The following is a 27,187-nucleotide window of genomic DNA, read 5'->3' on the forward strand; positions in this document are numbered from 1 at the left end:
GTTTTGCGTGGGATAACCAGGAACCAGTACAAACTCCGCCGAGTACTGAGGCAAGCGAACGATGCGTGTAAATGCCATGTGAAACAACCAAAATATAAATAAACCAGCCCACGTGACGCGACGCGACCAATGGCGGTTCGGCTAAGCCTGACGTCACATGCGCAACCCAAGTGCGCGGGCTGGCAAGAGGCATCCAAAATGCCGTCGACTGCTGATCAGAAGGCAGCGCTGCCTACACAAACGGAGAAACCAAACCATTACAAGTAAGTTTCAGGGCTTGTCAGGGCTCCCACGGAGTCCGGGCAACGCGGTGAGCGCCGGGTCGTCACGCAGCGCCGTCTTGCTTGGATGTTTCAGTTACCTGAAGGAGTTCCGTGTCGAGCAGTGTCCGCTGTTCGTGCAGCACAAGTGCACACAGCACAAGCCGTTCACATGCTTTCACTGGCACTTCAAGAATCAACGGCGCAGAAGACCCATACGGCTCGCGCGAGACGGCACCTTCAACTACAGCCCTGATGTGTACTGCACAAACTACGACGAGACGACAGGGATATGCCCCGACGGTGACGGGTGAGTCCGGCTGACGTTCTCGCGTGCGGCCATGTATGCAGCGTTCGTTCGAAGTTTGTTTTGACGGGCGCGCTGCTGCACGGCCGCGGCCTTTCGCGGCATCGAATTTGCTTGCAGCGGCTTCGGCGGTTCTTCTAGAGCACGCGGGCGTCAATATCGCTCGCGCGCGTTGCTCGCGTGTCGCGTTAAAAACGCTCCAAAGTGTGGACATGTGCGTACTAAAAGCACTTGTAAACAATGTCGGCCATATTGTTTGACTACGCCATGTTGGCGCGAATGGTGACGTAACGCGGCAACTGGCCAATCGGGAAGGGCGAAAACTGTGGGGGCCCTTCCCTCCCAGCTACGTGCTCCGGAAACATTTTCTTTTTCTCTCTCTAGAGAAATGCAGCGTCGTTATAAACGCTGGCGTACCCCGAAATTACGTGAAAGAATTACGATACGCGGCCTCGACGTCAAGCCTGCGGGCAGGCGTTAACCACAGACTCCGGGATTTGCTTGAACGCCACTGACGCGCCAGCATTTTTCAGCGGGTGCTAGACGGCCGAGGCCCGTCGCCGCTGTGGCGTTGCCTGCGTTTTCCCCCCGCCCGCTACCGCCTGTTTAACTTTTTTATTTCTGCGTGCGTTGCTTTTCTTCGCAGTTATTCCTTCCGCGAGTCGGCGGTGCTTTCCTCGCATGGCAACAACAGCTGTTCGTTCCGTTCAGTGGACGTATTGGCGACATCGACGCGAAAATCCAGTTCGTCGCGGCGTGTTGATTAGTGTTGCGATTCTGTCGGGATTTGTTGCTAAGCGGGACAGTAATTTCAGCCCCGCAAGGGCCGCCCCAACTCCTATGTGGAAAGTGGAAACAGATTTGCGTCGAGCGTTGCTACTTTGTGCGTGTCCACAGGTTGCCGTTGCATTGCCGAGCGGTAGCGTGCCGTACCTCATGATACTTTCTTGGCACGTCTCGCGCGAGCAGCATGTGAAAAAGAGAAACGAAACAAAATGAAGCCGTCTGCGTGCTCTAGATGGCTTGCCGATGAGTCGCGCAGGTCCGGGACGATTGCGTCACGGATAGAGCTTCCGTTCTCTTGACCAAATTCAGTAAGTTTTTTTGGCGGAGCGGAAACAAAAAGGAATTGCATGAGTTGAAAGTAGTTGCTCAAAATATTAGTGTGAAATGTTGTGTTCATGAGGTGCGCTAAGTGCGCGATCGAACAACAGGAAGTAGTCGGGAAGTGGTTCCGGTTTCGTTTTTGCCTAGTTCGTGGCTCTGAGCTCTAATGTTGCGGACGGTACTGCATTGAAAACAAGATTGTTAGTTTTAGTTGCTGTTTCTGGGTGGCCATCCACATTTAGGAAAGCCCGTGTAATTTTTTTTTGTGGACCACTTTCAGTATTTGTGTCATTATTTTTTTTTTATATAAAACTGTGAGCAGGTACGACGTTGCCCATTAATTTTTGAAATGGATGTTTAGGCTGTATTTTCAACTCGTTTATTGACGTGAACATAAAAATGACAAAAAAAAGGCATTGTTGACACATATTATAATTTAGCTTATGTTGAGTGAAAATTGTTTAGAGCATGCATTTCACTGTGCAAGAGCTGCTCTTAATGGCCTTAATAAAAGTTCATTCTGTGTATTGTTGCTGAATTTATTTGCCACTGAATTACTCAACCTTGAAAGCAGATTGTGACCATATATATATATATATATATATATATATATATATATATATATATATATACTTTTTACGTTTTGTTCCAAGATAGCAGTGTGCAAGATGAACAATTTTTGGTTGCTCTTGAAGTTAAAAAATACAGGCTTCAGCTGTGCTGCATTGAAGCGAAGCGTTGTCCAGAAGTAATTTCAAATGTGTTGCAATGTCCGAGGTAAGAATTGAAGGTGTGATCCGAATCAATCTACGCAATATTTCTCGGTCACTGTCAAACGCCTCTGCGAAAGGTTCGAGCCGTAAGTGTCACTCCAGTCCCTAGTTAAAATCCTGCGTTAAAAATGTCATCAACTATTTATGCCTGAGAAAGAAAAGTTCTGAAATTAGCCAAGCTAGGTAAAACATTAAACTGCTGTAATTTCAGCAATTTCATTGACTCGCTCAGTCACCAAGAAATATTCAACTCATTTAAATGCATGTCTGTTATGCCAAAGCAATAGTTGTCAGTATCGTGACGAGATATTGTTACTGCGCTTGTATGACAAATAATGTGACGAGACTACAGTTGGTGTTGGCCAATGTGCCGCCTGTTGTGTCGATTCCTAAAGAAGGAAGCATGATGCAATGCTTTGAGTACAAGAAAACACTAAGTATGATGCCCGCACTTGTAGCGAATATATTCCTAAGGATGACCACTTTTGTGAAGCTGTTGCTTACCTGAGGCTCTTCTCTGACATTTGAGCTACTTTTCTTTTTTCTTTTTCATTCACTTGTCATTGCAGCTATTTGCATACAATTAAAGGTATACTTTGGCGGCGAAACCTTGCAGTCATGCATTGTAAGTTTCAGCTGTGTCTGAAGCGGTAGTGGATACCTTTGTGTTGCAATGTTCATGATTCCCAGGTCACTAATGTAAGAAGACCGTGATAATGTAATGATTCATTTTGCTGGTGCTTTCTTGTCATCCACTGCCTGTAAGGGGCCCATCCCGGTTATAATGTAGGCGGATGGCTGGTCGGACCATTGACACAGTGTTTTAAACAGTAAGAATTGGAATAGAATTGCTACATTACACTGCTTATCCTTGTGTGGTCCACCTTTCTTGCAAGTTCTAAGTGCTGTGTAGAAAGCTGCCTTTAAGCAGCACTGTCCTGCTTTTCAATCTCTATTCCGGATTGCAGATTATGGTGCTAAATAGCTATTAAAATGATTGGCTTAAAATGTAAAAAAAAAAAAACTAAATTTGTTTTCCTAATGTGATTCTGCCATTGAAATTCGGCTTCACACATGCCCACTTTACGATTTTATAGTAAACTGCCTTATTTTTAGACCCTGTTTACAATTTTTTTATTTTCACCTAGATTAGGGCAAGAGCTTATTTCGAAAGAAAACAAATACATCCACTGACTGATTTTTCATTGCCTGAGTTTACGAATGCATCAACTATATGAACCTCCTACCCGCACCAGCAGTGGCACAACTTATATATAACCAAGGTACAACGGCTATCGAAATTTCGGCCATAAATTTGCAAATATTTCATGAATGCATTTTGTAAAAATTTGTGGTGCTCTCACTCTTGCTAGGACTGTGTAGAGCTGTGTGCCTGTCGACAGCATCCCCACAAAGCAGAGCCTGTGAATCTTAATAGTCGCCAGCTTGAGTAATCGATTTAATATCTCTTACCAAATTCTAGTAATTGTTAGCTACTCTAAGATTGGCACATCCGTGACTTGGTAATGCACATGCATGGACATTGGAAAAGCTTGGATTGCCCATTAACAACACCGTCCATCTTGTCTCCCAAAAGTTGTACCAGACCAAACCCTTCCACCAGCACACCCAACTAGGGTGTGCTGTTTGCTAACCGAATGAAAATTTTCCACTGTACCGATATCGGTGTGTTGCACCCGCTGATCTGCATCTGGTGCGGGCGGGGGGTCATGTCGACAACAGGTGCCGCTTTTTGCACCGGACGGCGGGGGACACGGAGCGTCGCTACCATCTACGTTACTACAAGACGGGTATCTGTGTGTATGACACGGATGCTCGGGGCAACTGCGTCAAGAATGGACCCCACTGCGCCTTCGCACACGGCCTGCACGACCTGCGCTCGCCCGTCTACGACGCCAAGGAGCAGCAGGCGTGCCTGGCCGGCGATGGCAGTTCGGCCAATGGCCCAGACGACGCCACAAATGGCGGACCCAACAGTTTGGACAAGGAGCGGAATGCGCTCAATGAGGACCCGCATTGGCAGGGTGAGCTTTGTGTGTGATGCTTTGAAGCAATGCCGAAGAGATCAAAATTATGCAGCTGTTCAAAATGTCACTGTAATCACTCTAGACAACACTGACGCACCCGCGTGCACGTTTGTTGATTCTCCATGCTCTGCTGTAAGAATAAAATCAGTTGATGTTCAGTGCTTGACCTATTGTTTCCTACTTTTCTTAAGCCTTTATTTTTTTCCTGTTAGTGCAACAGCGTATTCGTTAGTAGAAGAAAGGTAGTTATCCACTTAATACAGAACGTATATAATGTCAAGGACTGCAAAGCTGAATATAACATTGAATCGGAATGCGTAAACATTTTAAAGAAGTACATGCACTCGATATTAAGGTGAATACAAATCAAGAGGTAAAAAAGGTTTCCATAATATGCTAGGACTGGAAAACATATTGTTAAATTGAAACGAGGAAAAAGATGTTTTCGTTATATCGAGGTTTGTCTGTGTCTAATGTTTCTGACTAATTTCCCTCTGTCTCCTTTGCAGATACAAAATATGTTTTAACTAACTACAAAACTGAGCCATGCAAACGGCCACCCCGGCTCTGCCGGCAGGGTTATGCATGCCCCCAGTACCACAATAGCCGAGACAAACGACGAAGCCCAAAGAAATATAAATACAGGTACGCTGTCTTCATAACTTGTGCGTTTGTGTGAAAAAAAAATGTATATTTGACTCGCTCGAACATGTACATGTCGCAATATAAGTGTCATTTTAAGAGCGATGTACTGCTGGCATTAGTGCACAGTGCCCGCCATTTTGGTCTTCTGTGGTTTGCCGCACTCTGCCTATACTTGGTGCGACGTTCTTCTGTCGGCAGATCAACGCCGTGCCCCAACGTGAAGCAAGGTGATGAGTGGGGGGACCCGGCCAACTGCGACAACGGTGACAGCTGCTCCTACTGCCACACGCGCACCGAGCAGCAGTTCCACCCGGAGATCTACAAGTCAACCAAGTGCAACGACATGCAGCAGGCCAACTACTGCCCCCGGGGACCATTCTGCGCTTTTGCGCACGTCGAGAAGGAGATCTCGGCCGTCCGGGACCTCGGGCCCGACTACTCCACCAACCTGGCCGCCATCCTGTCCAGCGCCCTGCCCTCTTCGTCATCCTCGGCGAATCACCAGGTGAGGGTGCTTGGTTTGCAGCCATTTTTTTCGTGGGTGGGTACTCGTTGCAGTATGTTGTGCAGCTAACCCTGCGTGTTGATCTGCAAAACCCTTGGGGAAGGGGTGGTTCTTTTGAGCGAGTTGAACTGGGTCAACAAGGCCATTTTATGGACACACCATTGGTAAACATTCATAGTCTATTAGGTGGTCTATAGCTGGCATTGGCATCTATGAGCAGCAGCATTTTTTCTACACTGCCAAGCATGCTGGCTTAGAACAGTGTCAGAAATGCTGTCACCTGTGGACGCTTTTGCACCTGATGCCAGTCGTGCAAACTCTTGCCAAAGTGAAAGTAACCCCGAAAGCTATTGTCCGAAATTACCACCCTCCTGGTCGATGAGTGCAGTTGCATCAAGTAGCTTAGGGCAGCAAAAAGTGTGAACTGGTGACTGATACAAATAGGGAAAATCGGGAGTTAATTTACTTAGTTTTAGGCTATGATCCTTCTGCAATGGAACAGGTTGTTTGAAACGAATTAAGGCCATGGTTTATTCCCTTTCTTTTTTTGCAGTGAAGTTTATTGTGTACATATTTCGTAAGTCCTTTGTGCTTGGCTGTTTTCAGGGCAGTTCCGGTTCCCCGGCCTGCAAGAATGACAACCCTTTCTCACACGTTGGGTCACATGATCACATGGCCGAGCAGCAGCAGCAACATGCGGTGAGCGCCTCTGCTCGTTCTCGTAGCTGTCTGTGCCATTACTTTGCATGCATGCCCACCGAGTAGACCCTAACCCGTACAGTAATCGACTTCTCTCTTGCTTTGCTTTTTTTTTTTTGCTCCTCCTTGTAGCTTACGTTCTCGGTGGCAAACCTCGTGAAAGTGCGTCTTCAAGTCAATTTCCTAAACGGGAGTAACGTGGATCACTACTTGGTAGGGGAGCTAAGACTTGCTTACATGAATGGTAACATAAGGAAATGGTGACGTTTCATTTTATACATTGGGTACGCTTGTGACTTATGCATTACATTGTTCGCTGATAACACTGCAGTTGTCCTGCTTAAAAATTGAAGCAACAGGTAGTGTGCTAAGTTCGTTTGGGAAACCGCATGATAGTTGTGCCTTAGACAGCTGTCTACAGAAATGCTGGTTATGGTATACATATTTCAATCTAAGCTGACTATTCTTCTTTTTCTTTTTTTAAACATAGGCATGTGAAGCTCATAGCCCGTGTACTGCAGTTGTGGGCAGTACCTTCCCCCTGTCCTCCATCCCAAAAATTTAGACACATTGAGACAGTGTCTTTCAATAGATAAGCATAAAACGGGGAGGTGTTCCATTGTATAGTGTCACCGTGCTGTCCCATAAGCTTTGGGAACTACAGCGGCCGCATTTCGATAGGGGTCAAATGCGATAACATCTCCTTGTACTTTAATTTAGGTGCATGTTAAAGAACACCAGGTGGTCCAAATTATTCAGGAGTCCCCACTACAGTATCCGTCACAATCAAATCATAGCTTTTGCATGTAGAACCCCATAATTTAATTAAAAAGTTTTTAAACTTTGGAAAGCTGTTCTCATTTGAGTTACTGTTAAACCTCGATATAGTGAAGTTGAAAAAATAGGTAATTTGCTTCGTTATATATTGAAATTTCATTGCATTGAAATCGGAGTTTTTATGCCAAAAAATTGCAGTTGCCAATAAATTTTTCTCTACACGGACGGGGCCGCAAAATTTTCTGAATTATTGGGCCGTTTGGAAAAAGCAAATTTGAATGAAGAAGAAAATTTTCTTAAGTTTGATAGCCGGCAAAGAAAAATCTAGCTCTCTGCCATGTCGACGATATCTTCACATTGGCGGTAACAAGCAAAGGCAGCCACGCTTTCGCATCCACTCCGCCCTCGTGGCCGATAGTGTCGCCCACAGAGGGACGAAGCTGTCGTGAAAAGCGCTGGAAGCGGGGAACGAATGCTTTGCCTGCCTTGCTTCATTGCATCTCTGAAACTTGAGGTTACGCGGCCTCCAGCACTAATTGCTCTGGAAGACAGCGCGTGATCACATGCCACCTAGGCACACACTCAGCCTTTACCTGTAAAACAGGGTGCGGTGGCGGCGTATGCACTCGGTCACTCTGACGCCCATGTCTGCGCTAGAGGAGAGAGGCGTGCACCGACCCCCTCCCCACCCTGCTCGCTCCTGCTTGATCACGTTATTGTGAGCGCGCTCCCCTACCCCCTTTCCCATTGCTCACAAGATGGCGCTCGCCAACCTGCTATCCTTCTTGGCTCGCCCTCGCACACTTTCTCTCAAACCTAAAGCACACAGCGCGCAGGCGGTGATAGGATTTCATCGTGCTTGGACTTTATACGGAACATGCTGCTGCTCCGTCAGGACGCTCGCGCAGCGTGCGATTTGAGAAGCGCGACTGCAAGCAGCTGCATGTAATTCAACCGTTTGGCCATGTGCATCTGCACAAGCTTCCATTTATTGTTTCGATATTCCTTTGCGGCGACAGGGAAATTTTGTTACATTGAAAGTGGGTGCAAACACACTTCATTATATTGAGGTTCAGAATACATGGGGTTCTATGAACAAAAAGTTATATAGAAAGTTAAATGCTTCGTTATATGAAGAATTTTGTTGTATTGAGGTTAGTTATATTGAGGTTTAACTGTATTTGCAACCACAGTTGTGCACCATGTTTGCAGCGTTGTGCATGTCATGTTGTATGCAAATGCATTCTCAAGTAGTAGTACTAAATGCAATTTGCATGAATCGAGTAAGCTGCGCAGCAGAGGTGCTGTTGTTTCCAACGGGTGGGAGCGCAAGCCTTGTGGCATGGGGCGATGCATGCACGCATGTTTCAGAACCCAGGAACAACATACTGTTTTGATTTGGGATGTTAGAATCAATCAATCAATACTACCTTATGCACTCAGTTGTAGGCCGATACGTTGAGGGATGGTGTATGAAAGGCGGTCTCGGCTTAGTTTCGAGAATGCGACTTAGCCGGGACTCCCAGACTCTGGTGACTGTAGAAAGGTCGAAGCCACAAGGTGAAAGTATATGTTGCTGATTTTATCGGAACACGGTGAGAACGGCAAATGTCTGTAACGAGAGAGATCATGCAGGCGAAGGTGATAAAGATCACATACGTTCCGAATCATCGCTCAGGACAAATTCGGATGCCTGTCTACTCTGGCATGTCTACTTCGCTTAGTCAGGTAGTGAGCTGTGTCGCAGAGGCACGGGATGAAATTCTGGCCGATTAGATAATTTGAGAATTCTACAAGTGCAACGTCTCGACGATGTTTCATGTTATTTTTATTGTCGAATGCTTTTTTTTTCGTTCGAGGAAAGTATTCCATTTTCTTTTCCTCACCTTCCAAATTTTAGGTGTCCGCCTAAAGTTAAGGCCAGCCTAGATTTAAATAAATGTGGTAGTTGACTTGGTTAACGGTGCCTTCGAAAAGGGCGTAATACAATCCTGCCGTAAAGCCTGAGTCTACTGTGGTTCCACACAGTGTCGACAAATGCATAATGTAGGTGTTTTGCAAAAGAAATGCCTTGTAGTCTTGATTTTACATTCATTTTTATGGTTGATGAAATGTGCATTGACCACACTGTTCATGAGCTGAATAATAATTTGCAAAAGAAAGAAAGGAAAAAGAAGTGAAGGACAGTCTCTGCTACTGATTGGGTTGAGGCACTCACCTGTGGTCACTTTCTCTTCCAGGCGTCTTTAGGGGAGAAAGCGTGGTATGCTGCGCAAGCAAATGATTGTAGCAACAACCCATTGCCCAACCCTATAGGACGGCCCCGCTCATATAGTTCTTCCACTAACCACTCCTCCGAGTCGTTACCACTGCACCAGAAGGCCCCAGGCTCTGAACGAGAGGACCGTGAGGTGAGCCCCTCCAACCTTCCCATATTCGGTCACTAGATAGCTTGCACGAGACACCACAGACGCAGCTTCTTATTGCGTTGGTCCTCCAACATGGTAACTAGGATGACAATGTATAGTACTCAATGCCACGGGTAACCTGGGTCACTGTCATTGAGGAGTTGTTGGAATGCTGCTGGGCACAACTGCCCGAGACTCCAATACACGTGGCTTCTCGCTGTGCTGGTTGTCCAGCATGGCGGTTAGAACGATGTCAGTGCAAGCCATCTATACCAACTACTCCAACTTCCCGTTAAGAAAGTCGATCGGAATAGATTAGTGGGCGAGTCCAGAACAGGTCAGCGCAACCGCTGTGAATCCGTGATGCTTAGGCAGTGCATGCTTCATCTTGTAGGCAAGCATTCGCAAGCAGCTCAAGGCCATTGACAATGAGCCCATGGCGGACCCCCTGGAGAAGGCGCGCCTCAAGCAGGACGTCTGGCTGGTACACGGGCTCACACCACCCCCGATGACGTCTACAGCCTCCTCCTCCTCGTCCTTTTACCACTCTACAAATACAGTGGAATCGGTTGTCGGTGAGTTCGTCTTTTCCGTGCACCCTCTATCAAAAGCACATATGACTTGCAGCACATTTGACTGGAGTTGTTTTTTGGGGGGGGGGGGCTTTGGAATGTGACTCCTGTGGCGTTGCTTGTGCAGTAAAGCTTTGGGAAGCAAGCATAAATTGGGGTATTGCCTGAGAACAGACGATGCTGTCCTCTCGTCTCTGGCATTGCATGTGCAAAGAAAGCGTCGTCTGCTCTCGCTTGTGGCAAATAAACACACATACAAAGACTATAAGGCAAATCCTTAGGAATGCTCCTACGTGGGAACCAAAGTGTCTTTTTTTTTTTTTTTGTCGTCTTTCAAAAGCATTGAGGTCATCTCAAACCGGATTGAGCATCTCGACAAAGTCTTGGGGGCTTTGTGCAACCCATAGTTGGTGTTCGTCACATGCGGTGTTGTGTGTACTTTTGTTGGAGGATGTGTTGCTCCTGAGAGTGTTCAGAGTTCTGTGTCATCCGTGATGCGCTTCTTTAATGGGATTCATTGCTAACACCTGTAAACCAAGAAACTTGCAGCACCATGAAGTATGTGGGGGTCTCGTGTGCACAGTAGTGCTAAAAAACAAAAGGGCATGTATTGCACCTTTTATGCAATAATCCAGCTAGCGGATGTACAATAAATGTAGCATGCTGATGAAACGCGCTGACGAATCGGGGGGCTCGCCACGCCAAAATACCGAGCAAGCGATACAGTGTTCCCCCTTGCACCTGAGTATACGCTACATCTGGAAGTGCTAGCACAGAAACACTACTGTCATCTCTCATACCACTCTGCAACTACACCAACTCTCGGTGCTGCATGTGCTACGTGGGGAAGCTGGATTTCAGGATACATGAGACCAATGCGGGGAAAGCAACATCAGGGGATGCGGGAGAGTCTGTAACATTCCCACGAGGACATGTCCCTACGGTACAATATGTAGTTCGAAAATGTGCTCTGAGGGAGGCATGCGCCTGATTTCACGAAAAAAGAATTGTGTCGGCTTGATCTGTGTGTGGATTGTGAATTATTTGTGTGTCCATTTTAATCGTCTTCTGTAAGATTTGACTTCATGTTCAAGGAATTGAAAGAATGGCATTGGACGTTAGGCCCAACATTGTTTACTCATTGTTCACCTCTAAATTTCGATGTTTCCTAATGTCAAACAAAGTAATCAGTTGAATGAACATTCATGAATGTTCAGCTCAGTGTTTTACTTAGTGTACTAGTTTGCGAGAGATTTGAAGCTTTCATTTGTGGGGCCTTGTGAGAATGCAAATCTGTTCTATGCCATTGCAGGTGTAGCACTTGACGACCTTAGCCTGGAAGACATCAATGTTGAGGCTTCTATAGACAAGGATCTAGAAAATGATTCCAACCCCGTGAGCACATCAATAACGCAAGGGCTAACAAGTTCAGGTAAGCAGCAGGGAGTTTGTGCTGGTGTTCGGGGAAGTTTATTTAGGTAAATTTGTGTGTAGAAGTTGCATTGAATCAATATGGCAGCGGTGCAGCTGTCAAAATAGCTGCTTTTTTTCTTCTATGTTTGCGTACTTTGCGAAGCTATCATTTCAGCAGAAGGATGCGATAAAATTGTCTTGTGCAGGTTTGCTAGGAAGTTCGGCGCCTATGAACATTCCGGGGGCAAGCGGCATGCACTGTAATCGGCGGCTCGGGGGCAACATGTCGCCCCCCGTGGGCTCTCTGCCCCACAGCCTTGGCCTGCAGTCCAGCCACGACCATGCTATGGACAAGGTGAGGGAAGGTACAGGTTAGGTCGCATAGTAGGCTAACATTCCAGGTTTGAGAGATTGCTGCTAGCAACTAGGAATAACGACACAGAAGCTTGAGAAGAAGCTAAGTCTATCAGTTGATCGACCAGACAATCGATTAATCAAATGTTCCCGTTTTCTTTTTTTCATACACAGGCGGCTGCAGCCTTCTACAGCCACTCCGGTGGAGCGGGCTCCTTCTCGGGACCCAAGTACCCGGGCTTCCCGGGCATGTACGACTTCAGCCAGGGGGCGCTGTCGTCCCCATCTTCGTCACACTTGCTCTGGGATGACCGGATGGCCCCCAAGGCGCCCCCGGGGCTGCACCAGCCCATGCCGGGCTCGTGGGAGGAAGGCCTGGTGCAGGCGCGAGTCGTGAGTCCGCTTATCAAGAATAGCTAGGGCTAGTGTACCAGCTCTGCATTGGGGATCATTCCTGTGTGCATGTGTGTGGGACTGACCTCTTGCAAGACTGCTGGCGGTTGCCAAGGCTAGGGTGTGCCACTGCTGAACTGAATTTTGATGTTGGCAACGTATGCACTCCCTTTTTCTTTCCAGGACACGGCGGTGGACCTGAGCATGTTTTCATGGGTTTAATTCCTAGCTGCCACAGCTGTATTTTGATTGGGCTGAAGTGTGAAAAACGCTCATGTGTGTTTAAATTCCAGTGCATGCTAACAAAAAAAAAACCTTCAGGTGGTCGAAATTGACAAATCCACCGCATGGCATCCTCTTGTAGCCCGGCTGTTCCTTTGGTGCATAATGGTCAATCAGTCAAATGACTAATAGGTTGAGTGGTCAGTCACTCTGAACTGTCCCACAACCAGTATAGAAGGGTTTGGAGAAGCAGGGGATTGAAGTGGGAGAAAGAGAAACAAGCTTGATAAATTGAGAAGGTAGAAAAATCAGATGAAATTTGGCATTGCAGTGTGTGCAAACGCATGGCAACTACTTGCATGAGGCTGTACATGTATATTTTCTTCAAGTGTGTGTGTGTGCTTGGATGTGGGGCAGGCGGGGCGAGGGAAGGGCTTAGTACGGCAGTGATTCACTTCCAAATTTTAGCCATTTCTAGCTTGCACTGATTCATGTGGCAACAGATGTCTCAGCTATGATGTGGTGTAACCCGTTCCCTCTTGCTGTCTCTGTTGGCAGGTGTACGAGGCATGGAAGCGGGAAGTAGAAGAGGCCAAGCACAGGGAAAAGATGGCTGAATGTCAACGAGATGAGGTGCGTCCACTTTCCTCAGTTTACCATTTCTTTCTCCCTGCACTCAGAGAACAAGCATTTGTTTCTTTTAACCTAGTGGTGTATGCAGGAGATCATTGCCTTAACGTACCGACACGTGAACTTGTATATCTCCATCGGGCAACCACGTTTCACCGCCTAACAAATGTTATCGCACAGTGCAGGACGCACCTGCATGTATTGGAAGTTTCTCGAAAGTTATCCGTGGTTCTGTCTGTCCGCTGTCTGTTCTTACTGAACCTTGTGTTCTGATTTCCTCGCGTGACGCGAATGGTGTAGAACTTAGTGGAAGACACGCGGGTCCCATCGATTAGTCTGGAACATTCGACGACTGATGTATAAAAGCCGATGCGCTTGACCCGCTGATCAGATTTTGACGATCGCCGACTGTGTTTGCCATTGTCGCTGTTCTTTAAATGGAGCCTGTTTCTGTGGGCACAGGTTCGCCAATAAACGTTACTTTCGTCTTTCACAGTATTGCTACTGTGTTCTTTATAAGTCACTACCACGTGACAGTACATCTCAACTTCTGCGATCTTATCATAAAGTTTACGATTCTTAAGGCTTGCTCACAATTGTTCCAGCGACACTGGTAACATAAAGCTTTTTCATTAGCGCCTAGTTTCAGGCAAAACTTATTTTGAAAGGAGGAACATACAGTCACTGATTGCTTTTTCAAGGCCTGATTTTTCAGACCCCTCGGTTACACAGACCTGAAGCGAAGCAGGGATACCAACCCAGTGAATTGATGTATAACGGCCTCGAAAGTTTTAACTGTGAAGCATTGCCTGTGTGGCAAAGTGCATTTTGTCCTGCATTTATGTGCCACGGCTCTGGCATGGTGCGCTAGATTTAAATATGGTTGTGAAGGAGCATGATCAGCAATTCCGCCACGCCCTGTTAGAACAAACTGTTCAAATATTGTGCACAAAATGCCTAGTTTTCTTTCCCCAAACTACTAAATCTACATAAAAATTGATCGCACATTTGAGAAGAGCTTAAAAACTGTGACAGGCTCCTCCTGTGAAACCAGTGCCTTGGTTCTAGCACTTGCCTCCGAGCCCTTTCACTTAAGGACCTCATTGAGGCAGGCATGCTAGTGGCATATATACGTTTTTAGAATTTCACTCCTTCATGGTATACCTTTTAGGTTCACAGCACACCTTACAAGCCATTGCCATTATGTTAACATGTTCATATCTTGCTTCTAGTCTTATTCCTCTATACAGCCATGCTATATCGTCATAGACAGCCACCTTACCCTTTGTTGTTATTTTCATCACCGAGTACATAACACTGTTGCTTGGCGCTTTTTGGCCATGACTGGCCTTTGCGCCAGAAAACCCTGTACATCATCAACTATTAGTAACATAGTTTTTACTATGTTCGGACACACGTTAAAAGAAAACAATGCCTTCTCGAGTAGCAACTCCCTTTAAACATTGAGTTGGACATCATCACCCTCCCCACCCGTGTGCAGGCCCTGGGTCAGATGGCTCTACTGCAGAAGGAGGTGGAGGCCCTGGCGTCTGGGCGGGCGGCCGGCTTCGGGCCCCTGCGACTGCAGGAGCTCGAGAAGCTGCCGGCCACCCAGCTGCGCCTGCTCCAGGAACAGCTGCGGGCCGACCTGGATGCCGTGGACAAGGTGTGCTGCTTCTTCGACCAGTCTGCTTGACGCTGTGCTCTGGTAACCGTAGTACATTTGCACAATGCGTCCCGGTGCCTCCTGCCGACTCTGGTTAATAACCTTAGACCCGCCGCGGTGGCGCGCAGTGACGATAACGCTCTGCTGTCAAGGTCGCGGGTTCGTTTCCTGGTGCAGTGGACACATCTTAATGGGGGCAAAAAATGTAAAGAGTGTACGTGTACCTCATGAATTTGGGTAAGCGTTGAAGAGCGAATGCGCAGGTGTTCGGAATTAATAGGAAGCCCTTAAACACACACTCTGCAGTTTCGGAACATGAAGCCATGCATTGCAGTTTTCTACCAATATAGACCTTCCCCGCTAGTCACGGGGATTTGGTGCACTTCTTGTGCGGCACAGTCTACACATATTCTTTTTTTTTTTTTTTAATATTTAGAGCAGTTGCGACTATTGCTACTACTTTCGTAGGTAGTCATTAGTAAACACAAGCTCGAAAGCTTAAACAGCGCTGCAAACACAACACATTCAGCCACTTTTATGGTTCAGTGCCTCACCTTGTGCAAGTAAGGCCCTACTACTGCATGCTCTTGCACCCGTGTAGGACACCGGCATAGGCATGGCTACAGGCAAGACGTGTGTCTAAGGATACATGAAAGGAACATCGTGCAGCATTTCCAGGCATTAATTTAAAGGCAAAGACACTGCGACGCAGTTGCGTTGAGTCCGGCGGGGAGGTACAATGATGCATTTGGGCCAAGCACTGAAGAAACAAGGTTGGGGCGCAGTACGAAGGTTGTTCTGGCATGTGGGTCTGGTTCTGTGGGCTACCCGTTGTGGTTGCTTAGTGTCCATGGTGTTGGGCTGCTAAGCACGAGGTCGCGGGATCAGATCTCTGCCACGGCGGCCGCATTTCGACGGGGCTGGAAGGCGAGAACACCAGAGTACTTAGATTTAGGTGCACATTAAAGAACCCCAGGTGGTCGAAATTATTCCGGAGTCCCGCACTGTGGTGTGCCTCATACTTGGGTTGTGGTTTTAGCATGTAAAACTCCATAATATAATTAATTGGTTCTGAGGGCTGTTACGATTGGCCAGCGGAGTTGCGACCTTCTAGCCTCTCCTGCCCCACTGCGACGAATCACTTCGTCAAGCTAACGGTGCTTCACTCTTGGACAGGCATGCAGTGCCTGCAAGGCGAGACACGTTTGGCAGGCCGAGTATTGTTTGTTGGTTCACTGTTGTCTTCACGGACCAATGGAAGCAAGAAAACTCCTGGAAGAGGGTGTTCTAAGGCACTTCCTCACGGACTCTGGTAGCCGTCACAGTCTTTTGACAAACGTTCCGGCTAACTGCAGTGTCATCCCAGGAACCAAGACGCGCCAGATTGCTTCAAGCACGGCAATCCCTGTCTACGAAGCTCTCCTTCCTGTGTGTTCAGTGAAAAAAAGCTGTGAACTCTCGCTCAACGCGGCTCCTTCGATGACTTTGGACACTCCGATCAGACGAGGGGAGGGTGCAGTTTCCCCTCGTCTAGGGATCTAGGGAGGACAGAGGGGACTTAAGCAGACATTTGCGTCTCCTCAGTGTGCTTCACCTGAGTCATGCTAGACTGATGAGATGTAGCGTTCTCCATTCTTCATGTAGATATTGTAAATAAACCCAGTACTCTTCATTCTTGATGAGAACATGTTCCTTTCTTCAATGATATCCTTAGCATGGATGAGTAGGATGACAGCATGGGCCAGCTGCCCCTTTTGACATGCCCAACCCCAACTCTTACAGGGCTTACTACATCTCCAAGCAGCAGGGAATGGCTTTGTGTGGCGCAGCAACTGGTGGTAGGGTATAAAGTCAGTGGTGTGTCAGGCACGCAGGGTTCTTGGTGGGTTGTTGAACCTCTTGGTTGATACTGGTACAGTTGCCGACTGATAAATCGGACACTGATAATCCGGACATGCTCAGTAATTCCGACAGCTTCGTGGCGTTCATACTCGTTCATACGGCGTTCAGGCTTAATGTGTAAAGACGACTGATATTTTGGACAGCCGTCAGCTCTACATTCGATTATCTGGACTCTGCCTGTGGCTGTGCCGTCGTTATCTCCTCTGGCAACCTTGAGTCGTCAAGTATGGCTTCAGAGATTACACGCTAGACGGTAATCTCTCAGACCTTGCCTTGGTCGCTGCTCTACGCCTGAGATTTAACTGCAAATGCTGATCTTGGAGGCTTTGCCTGAATTGTGAGGTAGCATCAACATCACGATCATCACATCCTTTTCTGTCACCCCCGTGCATGGCCAATATGCATGGCCCATCATTGCCCTTCTGTTTGTTGAGTTTTCCTTGCGGGCAGCGTTCTGCCATGGTGTGCTTGTTTTATTTTGCGTTCCCGACAGCGCTCTGCTAGCTCCAAGAAGTCTTTTTCGTGAAGTTATAGATAGGCTGCGTCATATCGCACCAATGACGCCATCGCAGTCGGACTCCAAATGAGCATTGAGTCACAGTCCGAATGAGCCCGACTTTGCGACTGAAGAGGCTGAACTGCCACCTACCACAACTAGCTCAAATGTGGACATCATTGATGACCTGCTAGGCTACGGTGTGCCAATTCCTGCCGCTGTTAGATTTGAAGACGTCGACAGTACGGTTTCGTCGTGTGCTGAACTGAATGATGACAAAATAATTGAGCAAGTTCTCCCACTATCAAACAGCGACTCTGACGATGGATGATAATGTGCCATATGCTCCGGAGCCTTCCACATGCGGATCTGACTTGAGCCTTTGCAGTCCTTGCATCGGCGTACATCGAAACTCAAAGCTGGCGGAAATACAGGTGTACTTGGTTGCACGTAAGCGGAAGTGCGTGCAGCAGCACATCGACCACTTGTTCCTTGCACAACGGCCTTAATACATAAAGTAAATAAATATAGTTCTGACTTATTTACGTTCCCCGTGGAGCCTGAATTATCGGTCGTCGACTGTATCCTGACAGCCAAAGGTGCCACTGGTAGGCCAACCACGGCCGCCTAGTTTCATGGGATGTATAGACTGGCAGTCGCCCAGCAGTGGTTGCTTTGTCAGTCTCTCATTCAAGCACCAGGAGTGAAGACCAGTGTAAACCATTATCGCGGTCGAGCGTAACATAGCAAGCTCGATACGTAGCCACAAAGGCTACATTTCGATCAGGTTGGAATTGCAGGCGGTTTAACAAGCATTGGTCTGCAATGCCATTGACCCCCAGGGATTTGTTTCAGCTGGTGCCTCGGTTCATAAGTATGAAAAAAAAAAAAGAGGCTTCTGTAGTTTGTCACTCCTTCGTTGCCACTGTAAAGAACAGCAGTGGGGTGTCATTGACTTGCACTCAAAATCTCTTTCCCCCCTGTGCCGTGCAGGTTCTTTACCAGCAGCAGTGCAAGAGCAAGTGCCTGGTATGCCAGCAGCATAACCGCAGCGTGGCTGTGCTTCCCTGCAACCACCTGGTGCTGTGCGGCACGTGCGCGGCTGTCACGACCAAGTGCCCCTACTGCAGCTGCGACATCGCGCGCAACAGCCTGCCCATGTCCCTGTAGGGCACGTCCCTTCTGAGCCAGCGTCGTGGGAAGGCATGCAATCCACTTACGCTCCATTTCTTAGAAAAAATTCTCTCTACCCATCGTGATGCGAGGGCTTTTGTGGCGAGTCACGCCCCTGGGCAGCCTGCAGCAGCTGGTAGTGGGCAGAAGGCGCTGAAGATGATGTGTTTTAGCTGCCTCAAGCAGCTCAAACGTGCCCGCAGTGTGGGTGGTGGGACTTGAATAACGCACACTTCCAGTTTGAGAGGGTGGCCCCGACTGTGACGACACGGGCGAGCGTGTTTCGTCGTAGGTGCGGGCTGTAAGGTCTCCCCGGCCCTCTCCTTTTTCCTTACCCGTGCTGGTGGTTCCGTGCCTGCATTTGATCGACCGGCGTCCTTTACTTGGGCTGCAGACGACGTATCAGCAAATATGTGTCATAGTTGAACAGTTCAAAAAAGCGCACGAACCACTGCGTGCAGTTTACAAGCGCGATCGTTTCGCGGGACTTGTCGGTGACTGCTGCTATGCACCGGATAGCTGCTTTATGTGCGGCTAAGACTAAACTGAGTGTGCAGAAGACAAGCTTTTTGGAGCACAGACTGGTCCCAGAATGGAATGGTAGCTAAAGTGCTCTCAGCTGGTGCTTTGTTCTGTCTGTCAGGAACTGGCTATGAAAGTGCACTGGTCATGGCAGATTACATCCAAAGATGTGCTGGTTAGGGCATAACTAGGGAAGCCACTTTTTAGTTGGCATCCACTTGGTTGGTGGTTGCCGCATCCGAAGACGCACTTCGTTTTTGAGCCCTTCTGGTGAACTGGTTGTTATAACGGTGGTACTAAACTGTGCTTGAAAAAAAGTTGGATGTCTGCTGGTTTTAGCCCGCTGGGAAAACTGCGTAACCTTTATAAATTCATTTACTTTCTTTGTACCAGCTTCTTTTAAAGCACTGGTATCTTTGTCACTGTTGAATTGTTCGTAACAATTGCTGGTACCAGCTGTATGAATTATGTTTTTGCTTATTTCATTAGTTGAAGTAGGCTGAAAATCATGTTAGCATTCTGTAATCAGTTACATCTAGCAGCTTCTGATTAGAGTACATTTCCTTTATGTTGATTGTGTTCCCAACAGATACTGTTGAGTCAGCAAGCAGCAGATTAAGGGCACAATTGTAGTCTGTTTTCTGTGTTGTGCTGCTGGAGATACCCCTCATGGTTTTCAACGAAGTGGTGATTGTGATGTTTTTATTTTTGACCGCTGCATTGGTAGGTTTTGTGCGTTGAAGAGTGCATTCTCACAAAAGTCCTAAGCTGTGTCTGCATCTCCACACATTCGTATTGAAAACTGACAACTCCTTTCGGGCGTGTCGCGTGGCATTATACCAAGAATGACACTTTTTTCGAATGTGGGTAAAGTTCAAAGAACCCAAGGCACATGAAACATGGCTCTGTCATTGCCTGTCTGCAATCTAGAGACAATGAGGCAGAATTTTGTCCTTTGTGGACTTGCTTCGCTTAAAGCAAATGGAGCCCAAGCTTTTGGGAGGTCGTTGAGTAATGCACAGCATACTTTATTCCAATGTGCAACATGTGAGTGGTGCCTGTAATGTCTCGTTATAGAGGCCCCTGCAGAATCGTGCGAGTTGTATTACGTGTTTTGAAACATGCCAGCTAAGTTGCCAAGAACTAGCTGTCCGGTATCCAAATCGTGGAATGCACTGTTCGGCGTACAAAACTTCGATGGCACCTTTGTTTTGGACGTGATTTTACAGGGTTGAAGTAACAATTTCATCAAGTGAGCGATATTTCTTCAAAGTGAGATTTCGTTAAGTTGTTCCTGGGCACTGACTGAGGGAGGCTTTCGTATACCAACTGTTAAACGCTACCTAATGTATTGACTGGAACCACGACGCTGCTGTGCGTGCAACATGTATCCCAATTAGAAGGTGAACAGTGCTCTTAATAGGCGAAACTGTGTTGTTGGGTCCTGTTTTCTTCGAAGTTTTTTTTCTTGTGGCTTAGCCAAATATTGCTTCTTGTACCATTTGCATGCTTTCTAAAGGAATTTTTCGGTTTCCTAGTTTGCAGCTGCCCAACTCGGTGATACAGGTGCTTTCCTATTCCCGTATCTCACCCCACCTCACAAGAGCGTTTGCTTCTCTCTCTCGAGAATGTCTACGCATGAGGGGCATTGAAATGTGAAGGCTAGTGAGGCCACCGGCCTTGTTTCGGCCATCGACTGTGCTTGCTGAGATTGTTGCTTTCGCGGCGCCATTTCTTCAGAGAGAGAGTCCGGTGAAAGATAGCGGAACTGCAGATTACTTCGCTGCTTCTGGTCATGCAGGGGAAAAGCATTGGTCCAGGGAATCTGCCTTTGGGGATGTATGTGCAACGAGAAAAGGAATCGGTGAGGGGGTGTTTGCAGTGGTCTGCAATGCCACTGTTGGCTCTGGATGTTCGGCACAGGTCGTCATCTGTCGGGCATGCTGCGATTTTTGCTCGATCATCGCAGCTTTTCCAGCCATCCCTGCGGGTGCAGTATTCAGATAGGTGGCGTGCGTTTTCCGCAAGGCATTTCTTACCTTGTTTTATTTTATTTAACTTTTTTACTCTTACGACGAGATGTAAGTGAGACTCGTGTGGCAAATGAGGACACTTTTCCTGCACCACGTCGGCAGGAGTGCTGAGAAACACGAGGTTTAGAGGTACAGTTAGGAGGCTATTTCAATTGACTGCTGTCTCATCCTGCCTAGGCAGGTACCATATGGTCTGCAGTGGTGATCATGTCTTGTGCGTTTTGGTGCGTGTTTGTGGACAGGCAGAATGCCGAGAGCTAGGGCATTTGCTCCAGGTGATGGGCTTTGGTGTTGGTCAAGGTGAGGCGGACACGTGATGGAAGCTAGTGTCGCTAGAACTGCTAGAAATGCACTACTTCTACTACCGTTGGTCACTGCGGCTTCGGGATGCTTTGGAAATTTACAGATCCCGACTTTCTGTCCTTCCTCGGGCTGCTGTAGCGCAGGACAGCTTGCTCTTCCTTCCTTAAAAAGTAGGATTACGTGTGCAATGCCATCTTGCAAGCTTGTTTTGTACTGCTCTCGCCCTTTGCTTGGCTGGTATCTCTCTTCTTTTCCGATACCTCGCCTTGCGTATTCAGCAGTGCGTCGTCTGCTAAAGTTGGCGTCTCCTTCTGTTGGCAGCCAGCAGAAGTGAAGGTGCACTCTGTGGTGTTTCGTCTGTAGCTCTGTTCTTGCTACGTAGGATTTTGCTGCCTGGTTCCTGAGAGCTCCTTCCCCACACCCCTCACCGACTGACTTTTGAATCCTGTTCTTTTGCGATGTGTTGATAGCTCATCTCGTCGCTGTGCTTTCACTCAGTTCTTACCATTGGGTCGTGCGCAGATGCACGTGGACGACGTAATTTCATGTAAGGAGGGCAGAAGTGTGTCGGGCGAGGCCTGTTAGTTAGTTCCTTTGATTTTCTCCCCCCCCTTTTTTTTTATTCCTCTACACATTTTTTCCCTTCCTTGCTAACCGCATCTTCTTAGAATAAGTGGAATAGTGAAAATTCCTGTTGTGCTAGGGTGGGAGAGGGAGTTTCTTCACAACTTTTTGAAGACTTAGCGCTGTATCCAGTTATTGATAGTTTATATAGTAGTATAATGTATTTATGTATATCTATTGTATGTACTATCTTATGGAAGGAGAGCGGGCTGCCTTGGTGGGCGGGTTACTAAGTGATTATCGTTTCTCTATTACTGATTTTTTTTTTTCGAGGTCCTCTATATATATCTGTCTCTCACAAACCACGTGGGAGGCCGTGCTGTTGTGGCCACATTGTGGTGACAAGAATAACTTTATTATTGTGGGGAAAAAAAAATACTGAATTTATAGGAATTTTCACGAGAATGGATAAAAAGAAAAAAAAAGTAAACTTAGGTGTAAATTTTAAACTAACAAATTGAATGCACAGTTAGGTCATGTTTTCTCCTTTTTTTTTTTCTTTTCATAATCAAAGGTGTGTGTTTCTCTCCTGGAGGAGGGAAAGAGCTTTGATGTGTTGTGTGCGCACATGTGTGCGTCCTTTGTTCGATGCCGGCGGTCTCCCCTTTCTAAGAGAAACGAGGGATCGTCGAGAGTTGCACGTGTCACTTCGGCATCGCGAAGTCGTACAGGTTTCTTTTTTTTTTTTTTTCTGTGTCAGAGTTGTCGATGTCGTAGTTTTCCTTGTTCTTCTCTGAGCTATTTTTCTATTCCAGTTTTTGCCCCTTGCGCCTCCTAAAACTTCGAAGGCTTCACTTCGTACCAAACGCACAACTAACTACAAGAGGTCGCATTGCGTCTTTTGTACAGCTTTCTCGCATTGATTTTCTTTTTGAAAAAAAAAAAAAGAAACCTTCTCCCCGACTTTGTCCGTTTTGTTCAGAGTTGGCTGCCTTTTATGGATGCATGGCTGGCTCCGACTGACCACTTAGCGATGCGTCACTCGGCTAAGGGTTTCTGCTGTCAAGGGATAAGCGATTGGCTCCCAACTGTCGGGTGACAGAAAAGAGAAAAGAAAGGTGCAGCTAAGTGCGTCAGTTGCGTTTGCCATTTGAAATGGTTTAGGACAATGCCGGCAGAAAGGGCGTTGCGACCCACCCAGGCCTGGCAACGCCTTCAGTTTGAGTGGAGGCAAAGATGGACGGGTCTTTAGTTCTTTCTTTCTCCTCCTCGTCACTTTCTTCGTTATTGCTGTAAATAAGAGAGCGACTGCAACATTATTTCTCGCAAGAATACAACACTCCTTTATCTACTCTCATACTACACAAGCACCAAACTAACTTCTCTGCTGAACACTGTGACGAGAAGCACGCAAGTGTGCGACGCCACACCACATTTGCACACGACTCTCAAGAAGAAAAAACAAACTAACAAACAAAGAACAACACTCACACAGGCATTACACACAAGCTAGGTCATTATTGTAAACTTGTAGGAACAAAAGTATGAGTAAAGGTCTAAAAATATAAATAAATAAAATACAAAAAAAGTTTTCAATTTTTTAAGGAAAAGTTCACCATCGCTGCCGTGAAATGCGTGGGCAGGTCGCTTACTTGCGACTGCTCGAAGACCCGCGTGCATTTGTCGTGCTCGTCTGGCGGCCATGCAAAAGAAAAAAAAAGAAGGGCCTTCCTGGACGTGTCGATGCTGCCTGGTACTTTTCACAGCGAGGTCTTGTCTGTGATGCCATCAACATGGTCTCTGTGGATTCTGGCGTGCTGTTGGTTAACTGCTGACATAGCAAAATGCGCCAGAGAAAGCACGCATCTGTTCTGGCTAAACTGCGGGCTCGTTCACACTCAAGTTTTGCTCTCAGGTGGTGATTTGTGGTGCGTGCGCTTTAATACCACATTCTTGTGCACTACTAGGCTGTTTCGCCCAGAGTAAGTTGCAAGTATGTGTCGGCTGCGATGAGAAGAGACGTAAACTTGGCAGGAATGGAATGGCAGTGTCGTGTCATCTTGTACTGTCACAATGAAATGGGGTGTGTGGTTTGTTTTGCCCTTACAGTGTGGCACCATCCCTATCTGTTCTAGCAAAATCGGCATTTCTTGCTGTAAATAATTGTTGCAGACGAGACATACTTTCGATTCAGTTTGGATGAAACTGGCTACTAAAAGTTCTGTGAATCGATATCTACATGCAAAATTTGAGCGCAAGCTAGCCATCGGTTTAGTTGGAAGAGTCTGGTGTACCCGAATGAGGATACTTAAATGAGTGCTCTCATTCATGCAACATTGGGTAAGATCGAGCGCCTATATTGGTAAACAATGCTTGTATCGGATGACCTTCTGGTAGCGTAGGTCCCGCTATTGTTCGAATCTCTCGACATTCTTGTTGGCTCTGCGTGTGCCATGTCTGCTCTGTTGGCGGTCATCACGTGTCACCGTCATGATCTTTGCGGGTGTCATGTGGGGCCCTGTCGTGAAGTCGGGCTACCATGCGTTTTCCACAACATCACTGCCGAGACGGTGTTGATAGCATTACCGGCAGGCCTGTGTCGTGCCAACCTGAGGTAGACAGCGGCCGCTTTCTGTGCCGTATGTGTGGGCGGTACTTTCACACTCGCCAATCAGGTTGTGCAAAAATCAGTTGGCTGCAAATGCTGTGTACGTGGTTGTTTTCTAGGCTGTTTTCTCACTCGCCCCTCCCCGTTTCTTTTCTTTTTTTAGACCATCGCCTTTTTTCTTCGTAAGTCGCGCTCGATCACGTTTAGGTGGCGGTTGCAACGCATATGTGTTTGTTGTGCGAGTTATTGTATCTCTGTGCCCGTTTATCAGTGTTGTTGTTTTTTTTTCCTTATCAAAGTTACTTGTGCATACTTTATAAGCGCACTGAGAGAGGAAACTTGAGGTTGTTAGCTTCACACTTGTCGTCGTTGGGACTTTGAAAGTGAAAGGGGCACTTTGTGCTGTTAGAGTTGGATTTTGTTGAGATTTGGATCTAAACCTCTTTTTGGGGAAAGTGCAAAAAAAAGTGCCATTTATGGCGACTGTTTCGCAAATTCTTTCTGTGCCTTTTTTCTGCAGTTGCGAAGATAAAATAAATTATATAAAAATTAACTGCCGTTGAAGTAGCAGTGCGGTCTATGGCAAGTATGGTGTCTGTGTTCCTCCCGTGGCCTGCTTGGGACAGTTGCAACACAAATCGCTCGGCAGGTGTGAAGCGAACAACGCCGTCAGGTTTTCTCTGGATCGCCACTAGGCTTTTATTTCAAGTAGTAGTTGACTAGGGTTTAAAAAAAATAATGCTGCCATATTCAAGCAAATCTAGAACTATAAATGGGTCATTGTTGGCAACTTATGAATCCTTTGTGTGTGTGCGTGTGTGTGCGCATGTGATTTTTTTAAATATTTTTTTTTATGTAGTTCTTTTTGCTCACGTGGGCGTCACTTTGCTTGGGAGAGCCCGCCTTCCACAGTGAGTGCGGTTCTCCGGGCAGAAAAAGGCAGAGTTGGCAATGCGGTTATGTCTGTATAGGATGCTACGTGTAAGATAATGGCTTCTTTGTGACTGTTCACAATGGAAATTAATCGACGTGTAAGAGTGTTTGGAGCTCAAACTTGTAGCCCAGCCCTTTTCTCAAAAGAGTAGATGCCAAAGTCACATGATGATTTTCTTATGCCTAATGCGTTTTAATCTGCTCCGGCTGTCGTGAATGACCTGAGACGTGCCGCCATTCTTATGTGCGTTTTATTTACTTGTACCTGGCTGATAGAACCTTATATTGCCTGTTTCGTTGCTTAATAATTTGTATTTATAGCCTGTTTACAACTAGCCATTAGTTTTGTTCGTTGTGTTTGGCACAGCAATTGGTAGGGCAAACACCTTTTCAGTTCAGAGGTTTGGCCATGCATGGGCACAGCGCCTCGGTCGATGGCGAATGTGAAAAAAAGAAAATAAAAAGGGGGGGGGGGGGGGTATGGGAACGATGTCTGGATAGGGCAGTGGAATGCTTACAAGTGTATACACTGGTCATGTGTATGAGACCGTGTCGTCAGCTCAGGCAAAGTTTCGGACTGTCGACAGTTGACATCGTTCTCTCGCAAACATTTTTTGATGAGCTTGATTGCAGAGTCTTCAGCCATAGGTTTAAGGAAAAGCCGTTGAGCAATTCAAGTGTCGGAAGAGATTTCTTCGCTGGGAAGCAAGTTGGTTGTTGGGTCTTCTGTTTTCCATCATTATGCACTGTGATGACGGTTTGGTTTGATGGCTGTCGTGACGTTCCCGGTATAATAACCATTAGTACCACTGCAACTTCCAGTGTTTTATGGACATTTTTACATGTGTACATAACATAGGCGTCTACCTTGTGCTAGGCTGTTTTGTGTGGCAAGTCAACTTTCTGGCGAGGGCGAAAGGGGGTCGGCGAGTCGACTCGTCATAGGTAGATATTTTTGCTGGGGCAATACTATTTTTCTCATCAGATTGGAGTTTATAGCGTTAGAGGGTCTATGCAAAGGGCTACGACAGCTTTTGATGGACAGGTCTGCGAGAGAGTGATTGGCTGCTGCCGCCGAGATGACGAGGATGATGCGCAATCATTGCTGTGCTAGGAAAAAAGGGAAAAGAAAAAAAAAAAGGCTTGTGAACCTAGAATTGCTGGACAAAGTACTACTGCTCGTCGTCAGAATTTGTCCTTTACCACATAAAAAAAGTTTTATAAGGTGATGATGACTGTTTCTATGAATCTCGCGTGTCTTTTTATGGAGTCCTTGGTTATGACGTACCAAGCTAAAACTTTTTTTTCTCTTTCAAATGAAGTGATGATCCTGTTTTGTCCAGCGTTTAAGATAGAATGCACCAACCTTGTTTGTTGCTGACCAAGTCGTGTTAAAATTGTCTAGAACTGCCTGGCCTTGATGTGTTATTACTTTTTTGTGTGTGACGCCCATTTCTTTAACTTTTTGCACTTTCGGGGAAAGCTGAATAAGTTTTTCTCTGTCCTTTGTGGTTATATTTTGCTGGTGTCACTTTTGTGTGTGCACGTGAGAAAATTGTCGAGTCATTGTTTTATTTTGTGCGTTCTCTGTGTGACATCAAAGTCAAAACTAAATCGGAGGAGAAAAAGAAAAATGTGCACTGCTCTTGTGTTCATGTAGGATCATAGTCGAGATGTTTATTATGGCTTTCTCTCTGTCCTCTGTTCCTTTATTTCTCTCGTGTTGAGAAATTTGTGTAATTGAAATATTTCTTAAAATTTAGGCATAATTATGTAAATAAAATCAACTATAGGATTTTACATGCCTCTGTGTCAACTTATTTTTTTTTCCTCACGTGCATAACACACACGTCTATACGGACATGTCTTTTTGG

At 46.6% G+C, this 27,187-nt stretch overlaps 1 protein-coding gene across 1 annotated transcript; it reads left to right on the forward strand.

Moving 5' to 3' along the window:
* Positions 1-27,113, forward strand: unk (RING finger protein unk). The gene is made up of 14 exons (XM_075701480.1): positions 1-263; positions 358-570; positions 4,191-4,492; positions 5,005-5,140; positions 5,339-5,645; positions 6,252-6,344; positions 9,362-9,532; positions 9,924-10,104; positions 11,414-11,533; positions 11,721-11,869; positions 12,043-12,261; positions 13,042-13,116; positions 14,615-14,779; positions 18,171-27,113. The coding sequence occupies exons 1-14, from the start codon at positions 130-132 to the stop codon at positions 18,345-18,347; spliced, it is 2,442 nt and encodes an 813-aa protein (XP_075557595.1). The 5' UTR covers positions 1-129; the 3' UTR covers positions 18,348-27,113.
* The last annotated feature ends 74 nt before the right edge of the window (positions 27,114-27,187 follow it).

The sequence above is a fragment of the Dermacentor variabilis genome, chromosome 8, assembly GCF_050947875.1.
Source record: "Dermacentor variabilis isolate Ectoservices chromosome 8, ASM5094787v1, whole genome shotgun sequence".
NCBI classification, from domain to species: domain Eukaryota; kingdom Metazoa; phylum Arthropoda; class Arachnida; order Ixodida; family Ixodidae; genus Dermacentor; species Dermacentor variabilis.

Bases quoted from the DNA above. Each gene is read 5' to 3' on its own strand.
- unk (XM_075701480.1), top strand. From the start codon at position 130: ATGGCGGTTCGGCTAAGCCTGACGTCACATGCGCAACCCAAGTGCGCG. The intron at 264-357 runs GTAAGTTTCAGG...TGGATGTTTCAG, and splicing joins GAGAAACCAAACCATTACAA to TTACCTGAAGGAGTTCCGTG. The intron at 5,141-5,338 runs GTACGCTGTCTT...TTCTGTCGGCAG, and splicing joins CCAAAGAAATATAAATACAG to ATCAACGCCGTGCCCCAACG.